This window comes from Capsicum annuum, chromosome 1, assembly GCF_002878395.1.
Source record: "Capsicum annuum cultivar UCD-10X-F1 chromosome 1, UCD10Xv1.1, whole genome shotgun sequence".
Classification (NCBI taxonomy): Eukaryota; Viridiplantae; Streptophyta; class Magnoliopsida; order Solanales; family Solanaceae; genus Capsicum; species Capsicum annuum.
Window position 1 is genome coordinate 42,955,813 of NC_061111.1, and position 12,347 is coordinate 42,968,159.

General features: G+C 36.8%; 1 protein-coding gene across 1 annotated transcript; it reads left to right on the plus strand.

Annotated features, from left to right (window-relative positions):
* Positions 1 to 1,150: 1,150 nt before the first annotated feature.
* On the plus strand, positions 1,151 to 11,833 carry LOC107873266 (kinesin-like protein KIN-UB). Its single transcript, XM_016720036.2, has 19 exons — positions 1,151 to 1,437; positions 3,737 to 3,837; positions 3,926 to 4,048; positions 5,011 to 5,196; positions 5,349 to 5,570; positions 5,715 to 5,871; positions 6,404 to 6,553; positions 6,887 to 6,975; positions 7,056 to 7,259; positions 7,964 to 8,086; positions 8,711 to 8,821; positions 8,924 to 9,058; positions 9,271 to 9,406; positions 9,489 to 9,581; positions 9,965 to 10,090; positions 10,221 to 10,346; positions 10,836 to 10,979; positions 11,048 to 11,176; positions 11,277 to 11,833. Exons 1-19 carry the CDS (start codon positions 1,305 to 1,307, stop codon positions 11,435 to 11,437), a joined length of 2,649 nt encoding a protein of 882 aa, XP_016575522.2. The 5' UTR covers positions 1,151 to 1,304; the 3' UTR covers positions 11,438 to 11,833.
* Positions 11,834 to 12,347: the final 514 nt, after the last annotated feature.

The following is a 12,347-nucleotide window of genomic DNA, read 5'->3' on the forward strand; positions in this document are numbered from 1 at the left end:
CTCAAAAATGGTTATTTGCTCATATTGTCTAGTATATCAAGGGCCTCTATATATTGGGCTTTTGTTAATGTGGGCCTATTAAATGTCCCTACCCATCTAATCAAACACAACACTTTATTATAGTTAGTGGGCTCGACACAAAGTACACGACCGAACCCCACTTGACTTTGATGCCTTGATATACTGGCACTACTTTTAAGGCCGTTATTAGCTGAAAAGCCCAAAATGGTAATTTCACCCATGATGCTCCACCGGTCGGCGCAATTCAAAGTCACGCCCACGAGGGCGGTTCATCACAGGAAACATATGCTCCATTAATTTTTTTTTTCGTATAAAAAAGATTTAAATTCAGTCTATGCTGATCAACGATATAGTAGTAATACTATTTTTGAAATTAAATTTTACTATATATTAAAAATTACATAAGAATATATTATCTAAAATATTGTAATCAAAATATAGTTTCAACTTATTTTACCATACTCGTTCTGTTTACAATGATTACGGTGTTAAAAAAATATTTTTTTCCTCCGAAATTTTGTGTGATTTATTTTCGAGCTATAAGAAGTCATGACTTGTAATGCCTTCTTTCTTTAAAGGGTTGAGCAACATTTTTCTCCAAGGGAAGAGTAAGGTGGAAGCAAGGATTCACTTGGATTTTTTAGATAAAAAATTATAATATATATTCATAATTAAAATTAATTCTACTTTATAATACATGATTAATTTATTTAACTTCTTCCTGGGTTTGATTTTCTATATTTAAGTTGTGTGTTTAATTTTTTGTATTTAAATTTCTTCATTAAAAAAGCTGACTTCATTGTTAACAATAATAGTATAAAAATAGTATAGTAACTTTCAGGATGTTGACCATAATGTTAACAAATCTCAATTTATTTTTGTATTTTAGTATTAATATCATATGTCATTACCTTTTTTTTTTCAGTGTATGTGATTATCCATCAAATCAAGTTTTACATTTTCGTGATAAATGAAATAGTTACATATAAAGATAAAATGAATAAAATAATGGTATTTTTGTACTTCACCTTCAAAATCTAAGCTCAATTTTTCTTTTTTCTTTTTTAGTTCAGTTCTCACTCTTTCGGTCAGTCACCTACTGTTCCCGACATTTAAGTCTGAGTAGCTCACTCTTTACAGCAAGTGGGACCCACACACCATCTTTCTCTTTCTCTCTCTATATTTTTGAACCCAAAAAAGAGTAAAAAAGCAAGTCATCATCCCTCCCTGTTTTTCTCTCTCTACAAATAAACACCTTCATTTCTAGAGAGAGAAATAGAGTGATGGCTTCTGCTGGTGGTTACAGAAACGGTACTCAAAAAGCGCCAAACCTCCGTAATTCATCTTCATTCAAATCGAAGCTTCCTCCGTCGGCTTCTTCCAACGGCCGCCGTAGTAGTACTGCTATTGACGCCGGTGAGTTTCGGAGTTTCTAGTGATTTCTCGTTGTGGATCGAGTTTATTTCGCTAATTGAGTTTTCAAGTTGTCGAATTTGCTGAATTGATTGTGCTCCGTTTGCGACTCTTGTGCGTTTTTGATATTGTGCTTTTTAGTGGTTTAGGTTTGTGTGTATTGGACGATGAGACGTTGTGGATGCATTTTGCTTGTTGATAGCTAATTTTGGCGCTCGATTTGAATGCTGCATTGTATGTTTTGTTTGTAGTTGTGAATTTTGGAAGTGACCTTTTGTTTTGTTTTGTTTTCTAAAGGCATAAACGTGATCTTTAACTTGGCCTCAGCTGACATTTATGTCCTCTAAATTTGAGTGTGCACAAGTAGACGCTTAAACTCGTGTAAGTTTAAACAAGTCGACACATGAGTTGAGTCCTACGTGATAATTTGCGTAAGATGCCATGTAGGATGCCACGCAAGACGTTTGTGTCTACTTGTTCAACTTTATATAAGTTTAAGTGTCTTATTTGTTCTCTCAAAATTAGATGGCATAGATGCCTGAGGCCAAGTTAAAGGGAGTATTTATGTATTATACCTTTTCTAGTGCTTCACCTATCTTACCACTTCTGTTATTCCTCGTTAAGAGCTGAGGGCCTTCTGGAAACAACCTCTCTAACCTCCTCGAGTTAGGGTAAGGTCTGTGCACACTACCCTCCCAGACCCTGCTTTTGGGACTATATTGGGTTTTTTGTTGTTGTTATAGGTAAGTAGGTGCTTCAAGCCTTCAAACTTTTACATCTACTTAAACAATGTCTAAGTGTGCATATTTATGTATGATTTTTGATTGTATATGCATATGAATGTATAGTGTGGTTAGCTCGTACTCTAGGGGTTAAGTAACACCTGTAATTATTGCGTTGATACTAGGTGAAGTTTCTCCGATTTAGAAACAAGTTGCCATGATTGGTCTACTAGTATCTAGTTGAGGATTGAGTTTATTTTTCTAATTGGATTTTTAAGTTTTGGAATTTATGGAGTTAATACTGCTATTAATGTGCTAGAGATTGAGATTGTGTCTTTTTAGCTGTTTAGGTTTGTGTTAATTGGACGATGTGATGTTATGTATTGGTTCTGTTAGTTGTTGCCAGAGCTAAATTGGTTAATTTGAAAGTTTAATAGGTGATTTTTTTTAATTTTTCAGATATTTCCAATTAATTAAGTGAACAGGTACTTCAATCCTCCAATTTTCCTGTTCACCTAATCAATGTCTAAGTTATCTTAGATTTGTATATGTACTTATTTTTCAGTAGACATGCCTAGGAATGTGTGGTAGATTAGTTCGAAAGGGTTAAATTAGAAACTCCAATAATTAATGCCTATGGCTTTGATGCTAAGAATTTTAACAAAAGTGATGTTAAGTTGTTAACTAGTGTGACCCTATAGTCAACTTAAAATGGGGAATGGGGGTTGGGAACCTCCATCAACACCAATTATTTCCTTAAATTTTCAAGTCTTCTCCCTTTATTAGAGCGTCTGACAACATTTTTAGTAAATTTTTTCAGAGGACACGAGGTATAGTTTGTAGGCATAGTTAATGAAGAATAATCATAATGTGTGGTAAAACGTGTCTTATTTTACAAATAGAATAATGTCAACTAACGGATTGGCAGTTGGGCATGGGTTTGGGGATTAATGATTGCGCATGTTACGAGGGTTGTAAATAATTTGTAATTAGACCAATGGGGGCATGATCTTCCAGTTAAGGAAGAAGTTGATTTCTTTCTTCTCTTTTTTTTTTGGATGAAAAAAAGTTCGTTTCTTTTTTTGATAAAGTAAACTTTAAGGAATAGGTTCATAAATTTAAGTACGATGAGAACTGAAAGTATTTGGATATAGGAAATACTGGTGTAATGTAAACATATTATTCCCTTCATTCTTATTTATGAAATCTGGTTAACTATCACAGAGAAAAGCATTGGCCTTTGTATGGGTTACATATTGTTTGGAGTGTTTATCTAATAAATTAATCATCCATAATAAAAGAATAAGAAAATAAGGTTTGTTTTGGCTGAACGTTGATGTCAGACTGACATATTTTACATAATAAATAGGTATACAGATCTGGGTTATTTATTTGAATGATATCACATCATTATATGTGGCATATATGGTTCTTTTTAGTGATTTATCTAGTTGTTTCTAAGAGTATATATGCTGTGGCCATCCTTTCTGCTGCCTTAAGCTGCACACCTCAGATTCTTCGTTGTTCTCTTGCTTTGATATATGTGAATATGAACTCTTTTTTGTTATTGGTCTAAATAGTGTATGGAAGAGTTCGAGTTGCCGTCAGATTACGTCCTCGAAATGCCGAAGAATTGGCAGCAGATGCAGATTTTGCTGATTGTGTAGAGCTGCAGCCGGAGGTATCAGTTTTTACCTTTTCCAATTTCTTGAGATGCTCTTTTTGGGAATAACTTGATTATGATGCAATTTTATTTATTTTTCTTCCAGCTCAAAAGGTTGAAACTTAGGAAAAACAATTGGGATTCAGATACATACGAGTTTGATGAGGTGTTCACCGAGTTTGCATCCCAAAAGCGTGTTTATGAAGTTGTTGCAAAACCTGTTGTTGAGGTTTGTTGCTCTATTTTGTATTTTTTAGTTACCTTGTCCAATTTGGGATTACTTACACCTAGGGAAGAAACCATTGATCCAAAATAACTAGCCCAACCTAAATTTTTTTTCCTTGGGGATAGTTGTGGATGATATGTTGTTATTTTGACAAGAAGGAAGTTCTTAGTTAATGGAGGTTTGAGGGAATGATTCATTTCCCATTAACGAGGTGATAGATAGCTCAATGGGGACCCAGATTAGGAGGCATCATTTGATCCTTTCAGTATCCATTTTATATCTTTGACAAACTATGTTTGGTTCCTGAACTGCAAGGCATTAGCTGGACTTAACACTATAGCTTCTTGTTACCGCAGCTATTCTTCACCATTTTTTAGGGTACAATCTTCACATTATGTACAACATATTGTTTAATTTATGACTATGATGATGGTTGTGGTGATCAATACATTTTATGTTACGCACCCAAGAGTGTGACCTAGTGGTCAATGAAGTCGTTTGAGAGTCTGAGGTCTCAGGTTCAAATCCCAGCGGAGACAAAAAACACTAGGTGATTCTTCCCATCTGTACTAGCCTTGGTGGACAGAGTTACCAGATATGCTGGTGGGACCTGGACACCACGGTTATCCAAAAACATTACATTTTATGTTACATAAAGGTGGCAGGTATCTCGTGGATTTAGTCCAGGTGCGCGAAAGCTGACCTGGACACCACGGTTATCCAAAAAATTACATTTTATGTTACATAAATTGTTTCATGAAAGATGTGAAAATTCATAGAAATAGTCAGAGCAAGTATTTATGGTATTCATTGAGATAATCAAAATGATTTGTTACCTACAAACGGTTGGACGAAATTGTCGAGGACACTTTGAGTATGTAAATTTTATGGTATTCCTATGCTATATCTTGTTGATATAATGTTTTATGAGCATTCTTTCTTATCTCTTTTGCCCATTTTACTAGAGTGTCTTGGATGGTTACAATGGAACAGTGATGGCTTATGGTCAGACTGGGACAGGGAAAACTTATACCCTTGGACAATTAGGTGATGAAGATGTATCTGCTCGTGGTATCATGGTTCGTTCAATGGAAGACATATTAGCAAATATCTGCTTGGAGACCGATTCAGTTTCAGTCTCATACTTACAGGTTGGAATGTGCTTCTTAAACTATCAGTAAATACATTGTCATTGTGCTTCTTTGGCTTGCTTGCAGATGCAGACTATTGTTCTCCTGACCACAATTACTTTTCAACCAAAAGATATGCCACGTTTTATCTATATATCCTGGTTTTCGTGCAGCTTTATATGGAAACAATTCAGGATCTCCTAGATCCTGCTAATGACAGCATCCCCATAGTTGAAGACCAAAAAACTGGTGATGTATCCTTACCAGGGGCAACTGTCGTGGAGATCCGGGACCAGCAAAGTTTTCTTGAACTGCTGCGGGTCGGGGAAGCTCATAGATATGCCGCTAACACAAAACTGAATACTGAATCTTCCCGAAGTCATGCTATTCTCTTGGTAAGTCTGGAATTGTATATTTCTTCTTTCCAGTTAAATGTATTGTTATCAATGCATTCCTCAAAAAAGAAAACATAAATCTGTATAAAAGATATCAGTATAAGCATGTTTGATTTGGAATTTGTGTTTTTGATATTGTTTTAGGTACAAATTAAGAGATCAGTTCCTGGAAGAGAAGCTGATTTTTCTGCCGAAACAGATCACTCCTCTCACTTGGCAACCAATTATAAGCCACCTATGTTGAGAAAAGGCAAACTAGTTCTTGTAGATCTTGCTGGTTCTGAGCGTGTAAACAAGTCAGGTATACTCAGCACCGGGATTCCTAAATTGAGTAGCAAATATTAGTTGTGTTTGAGATTTTCCTTTTTAATCTCTTCCCTGATTTAAGAATATTTCTGTGTATGTGCTTTTAATGTATTGTTTACTTTTATCCCTAGTTTTACACTCTTTTCTGTGTGGGTAAAAAACTTGACATGGCTTACTCACAGAAGATCCAATACCCAGTTTGTTAAAGCAACATCGAGATAGAGTCTTGATCTAATTGTAGGTAATGTAGTGTGTCAGTGGACAGTCTGTAGGAGTATATGGTTCAACATAAGAGAATGTGCAGCGAAATATTGTTGCAATGGACCAGAAGAAGGATGCACTTTGTATAACATAGAAATATAAGAATGGGAGAAATGAAAAGGAAGAACAATTCATTGCAATTGAAAAGAAGAAAAAGGTTTTTATTGCTGGATGCGTGTTGATGTAGCAAGTCTTCTGGTTATTGTACGTAACTTGACCTTTTGATTTGTAAACAGACTACATACCCTTTCCTTGATCTTCTGTAGGAAGCGAAGGGCACATGTTGGAGGAAGCGAAGTCCATCAATCTTTCATTAAGTGCCCTAGGGAAGTGCATAAATGCATTGGCAGAAAATAGTGCTCATGTACCTGTCCGAGATTCGAAGCTTACGCGGTTGCTTAAGGATTCATTTGGAGGTGGGCTTAAATTTTTCTTTTTCTTGCGTCTCTGCATCTAAATGGTAAAGTTTAGAGGTATATGATATCAGCAACTATCAACCGAGTGTGCTGTATTAGCAAATGGGCTGTACCAGTTTCTAGAGTTGTGAAGATTCCGGCTTGGCTTTTCCTTACCCAAGGACACCAACCTTTAATTGAGATATGCTCTTTTAACTGTTTCAAGAGCTAGGAGGCGATATTCTTTCTTACTTATCCACCACCACAACAACAACAAAAAAAAGAGTTAGGAGTCAATATCTTAGTTCTTAAAGAAGTTCCAATCATGTTGGTTTACTTCCTGAGATTTTGCAGGAACATCGAGAACTTCATTAGTTATCACCATCGGGCCATCACCTAGACATAGAGCAGAAACAGCAAGTACCATATTGTTTGGACAGAGAGTGAGTTCTCCATTTGGAATGATTTATGTGGGTTGTACTACTGCATACATGTCCCAAGATAGTTTTTTCCTTTCGTGCAGGCTATGAAGGTGGAAAACATGTTGAAGATTAAGGAAGAATTTGATTACAAAAGCTTATCAAAAAGGCTGGAGGTGCAAGTAGACAAACTTATTGCTGAAAATGAAAGACAGCAGAAAGCTTTTGAGGCTGAGGTTGAACGAATTAGATTAGAAGCACAAAAGCATGTCATGGAAGCAGAAAGGAACTATGCTGAAGCCCTGAAGGTGGATAATGTTACTTATCTCTCTTGACTTTGAGAGTCTTTTGCTGTAATTACTAATAAGACTGAGGGTGATTCAGATCAAGAACCACATATTGGTGAATGCACCACTTTACTGTCTTAGTTTGATCGTATGTCCCCTAGTGTCGCTACCAATAATTAAAGTTAAAAAATGGATAAACTTATACTCCTGTTTTAATACATGTAAATTTATCAGGGCTCTTTTTCAGTTGTGCTCAGATAAAAATATTCTTGCTTTCTTAAATGTATCTCTTTTAGATTGTCTTTCGACTTTGGATAGTATATATCAATCGACTATCCCTCAATTACAAACTAGCTGGGGTAAGCTATATCATCATAATTTAACTACTTTTTGTTGTTAGCTCGGCTACCCTACCCCCCCTCCCTTTATCCATGCTTGCGACCGGCTGCACTATGCAAAATTCACTTAGTCGGAGCTGATTCCGAGAAGTCTATTAGTGAAACTAATAAATAAGAGATGGTGAATAAGTGAAGCTGATTTCATTGGACAGGTGAAGTATTACTGGCATAATATGTATCGACAAGCGAAGTATTAATTTCTTAAAATTAACCACAACAGAATAAGAATTGAGTTATATGTTGATGGAATTTGACTAGGATTCAATGTTGTGCCTACTGGAATTATGTTCCAACTATTGTGGAATAACACTTCTGCTTTACTTGCAGGAGGAGAAAATGAAATGTCAGGTGGAATATATGGACTCAATTAAGAAGCTGGAGGAGAAGTGGAGCCTTAATCAGCAAAAACCTACAAACAATGCCAGAACTGATGGATCATCTATCACAGAGGTTATAACTCTGCTTTTTTCCTATTTGTTATCATCATCGTCTTAATTATTAATGCTGCTGTTGTTGTGTTGTTGATGACAACTGTCATTAACATGTCTTGTAGCGAGTATCAAGGTTGCACTTCAGAAAGAATCGGTTTCTTCAGAAGGAAATACTATAACTGAAACAAGTAGCATCTAGTCTGTAGTTGAAACAGGTCAAATATTAAGGTTGTACTTCCTGAATAGTCAGTTTCCTTAGAAGGAAATACTATAGTTGGAACATGCAGCATTCAACTCTTTAGTTGAAAGAAGTATCCAGCTTATATGCCTTGTATCTCCATAGTGACAGCTTTGAAGCTAGACTAATATCTACCAAGTAAAAAAAAGACGGAGTTTCCTTTTTCTTAAAAAAAAAATTGTGGTTGCTGCCTGAAATTTTTAAAACGTTCAGTGGATTTAGTCGAGGTGCACGAAAGCTGGCCCGGACACCACGGTTATCAAAAAAGAAAAAAAGTAGTCCTGTATAAGCCTCTTTTTAAGCATGTATTTCAAGATATAAATTGGGTTTTACTTCTAAGGGAGAGAACAAGAAGCTTGTTGATTCTTTGTCGCTTTGCAGATGCTTACATTGCTTCTTGTGCAGGAAGTTTCTGAACTTAAGATTTTGCTTCAAAATGAAATGCAAACAAGAAAGGCAGCAGAAGAAGAAATAAACAAACTCAAAGAACAACTGCACATGCTTACAAAACCAGGGGTATGCTCTTCATTGAATATTCATGTTTCAAATAGAATTGCTTGAATTCTATGGGGATTTGGGATTGAGCTGATGAATATGACTGATCAATGTGCACTGTAGTCAGCAGGTCGAAATTCTGATATTCTAAACCTCCAAAGCATGTTGGAAGAAGAGATTCGTCAGAAGAAGAGACTGGAAGAAGAATTGATCGTCTTACGCAGTCAATTTTCTCAGTTAAATATGGAAGCTGGTCAAGTACGGTTCTTAACTTGCCTATAAGCTTGATTATACCATTGCTTTCTATTCTACTTACTGCTAGTATCTTGTTCTGTTTGCTGCGCAATTGACAAGTTTTATGGTTTGATGGATATGCTTATGTCCACCCTTTGTGTCTCCCTTTTTCTCTTTCCACTCTTCTCTTTGATAAATGTTCCAATCAGTTCCACTTTAATTGCCTCTGTTCACAGAGAGCAAGCTATCTGGATAGAAGCAGAAGTGGCGCTGGACTTCCTGGCCTAGATTCATTGTCTCCTCTTAGAAATCTGCATTGCAAAGATGCGACTAATGGAGAGAGATCTTCAATCACCAATCTTCACGAACAAGGTCTATTCTTAAGAGTATGTCCTTTTTAATTTGCAAAGCAACTGAACACAATTTTCTCATCTCTGCTTCATGGGCATTACAGTTGGATTACATAAAATTTTGTCACTGCTGGAGTCTGTAGATGCTTCCGTGCGGATTAATGCAGTGAAGGTTGTAGCTAATCTGGCAGCTGAAGGTAATCTATTCTCCACCCAATCTCTTCCCAAGTGCAGAACGTATTATTGTCTGGGACGGCATATTTTTCACTTGCCAGTTTACACAACTTGTTGGAGAAAAAAGTGGACCTGTCTTCATTTTTTGTTTCTTTGTGCTAATTCCTTAATTGCTCCAACTCCTTTGTTGTGTTTCCGTATGTTTTTCTTGAAAGTTAAATCTTTGCCATCGGGAGATTCAATAGGTCATACAGTGTATATAACTTTCTTTTGTGTTCCTGTTGCTCACAACCTTTGTCTCTTTGGCGGAACTAAGGATAAAAATGATAGGGCTCCATGTGTGGTATACTGCTGTTTGTGATAACGATCTGATACATTTTAATCCTGCCTCAAATATACCTTTCAGAAGCGAATCAGGAAAAGATAGTTGAAGCTGGTGGTCTTAATTCATTGCTGATGCTTCTTAGCAATTCAGAGGATGAAACCATTCGTAGAATAGCAGCTGGTGCAATTGCAAATCTTGCAATGAGTGGTGATTCTCAACCTATAGCTCTCTACTCTTGTCTCTTTATTTCCCCTGCAGAGGATACTTAACGTCCTTGTTGAGGCCCTTTGTCTCCTAACAACTACTATGCTTTGAGGACTATTTTCTGTCTTTCCAGAATCCAACCAGGAACTTATAATGACTCAAGGTGGGATTGCACTGTTAGCGGTGACAGCTGCTGATGCTGAGGATCCTCAGACATTACGCATGGTGGCCGGAGCCATTGCTAATCTATGTGGTAACGGTAAGCTCATTCACTTTTTCTGCAGGAGTAACCCCTCTGCCTGCCCCAACTCATTGGCCTTTCAGGTCATTGTCGGAATAGCTCTTTCAATTTACGTTCGTGTAGTTTGGTCCAACTAAGTCTTTTGGCATGTTGTATCAAGAAGCATCCATTTCTTCAGATCCTGAAGAGAGATCATCCTCTTTGGTAGGGCAATTTTACAGCAGTAGTAATGGCTATGAAAACAAGGTTATTTTAGTTAGAGTTTCCTTGCATTCTTGCTACCATTTTCACTGTGCTCACGACAACGATGAGGCCCTCCTGATCTAAAGGACTCCTTGAAGCTGCTATTCATCCTTGTATTTCATTTGAATTTAGTGTCACTGTGGTCCGTCACTTCCTTGAAAGATTCCATCCAAGTTTTACTTTTTGGTTTATCTGATCCTGCTCCATCTTCCATCGAATATTTCAGACCTTGAATCTTGATTGTGGTAGATACTTCTATTCCAGATAAACTACAGACGAGGCTGAGGTCTGAAGGTGGAATCAGGGCACTGTTAGGGATGGTGAGATGTAGACATCCAGACGTTCTGTCTCAAGTTGCAAGGGGAATTGCAAATTTTGCGAAGTGCGAGTCCAGAGCTTCAGCTCAAGGTAAATGCCGTACATGTCAATCTTGTTATCAGATTACCATGCTTCTTAAGGTTGATCTGCTACTACAGGTCAGAAAGCTGGGCGTTCTTCTCTGATAGAAGATGGTGCACTAACATGGATTGTTCAGAATTCCAATAATGAAGCCTCAATGATCAGGCGTCATGTTGAACTGGCTCTCTGCCATTTGGCACAACATGGTAAGCAATCCTATGCTACCGAAGAGTTTTAGGATAATTTCATTGCATTTTTTCTCAAACTATACTTTTTAAGTTTCATTTGTTCTCTTCTTTTCCTCAGAAGTCAATGCAAGAGACATGATCACCGGGGGCGCCCTTTGGGAGCTAATTCGTATCTCGCGTGATTGCTCTCGAGATGACATAAGGTCTCTTGCACGTCGAACTCTGACTTCAAGTCGGACTTTCCAATCTGAAATGCGACGCTTGAGGATAGAGTTATAGTTACCTTATTGGTTTCACTCCAGGGTATTGAGCCAACACTAATTCTTGAAATGCGCATGCATCATTTACATGAACCGGTCCCTAAAAGGAAATTGCTCAACAGTTTTGTATCGCGGGAATGCATCAAGCAAGGTCCCTCTAGATGAAAGTATCTATACATTAGATAGTTTCTTGTATGAAGTAGCCTATAATGTGCTATTAAGTTTCAGTGAGTAGTTTACATTCTTTCATTTTTCTTTGGGTTCTGGGGTAGGGGGGTGCTTAAGCCTTCAGCTTCATTGTTGTAATTTGTGAGCCTGTAATTATGATATAACTAATGAAAGCTTTTTATTCTTCGTTTGTGGAAGAATTAGTTTCTGAGTGATTTAATCAATCATCTACAAAGCTTTTTTCTAATGCGCTTCATTGGTGTCTTCTTAATAATTGCCGAAGATTGTTACAATCGCCTTGTCTGTAGAATTATAAGTGCAATGCAATACGAAAATCTCAAATTTAAAGCCCTGCCTAGTAAAGGTTTAGATATGAAGTTGAGGATAAGAAATGAATCTGTTGTTACTATTCAGCAAGTTATTAGCCTTTTTTTTTTAAGGAAAAGAAAGATAATTTGCAAGAAGCTATTCTTTATGTTGCTATACATATTTAGTTGAATGAAAATGCTGTGACTGGGTGTATAATTTTTATGGTATTCATAACTCGACTCTCTTGCATATTGGAGTTTTGTTGCATGAGATGAACATCTAGAGAAAGAAGAGAAAAACAAAAGAGGTTTATACACACCCAATTCGCATTTCTTTCAATTTGTATGTTTGGTGAGGGCAATCGTTCTTTGCCGCATTCCACGGTCAAAATGTTGAGTTCGATTTCAGGTTGTGCCAAGGGGGTTTAATATGTAACATACACACATAAATAT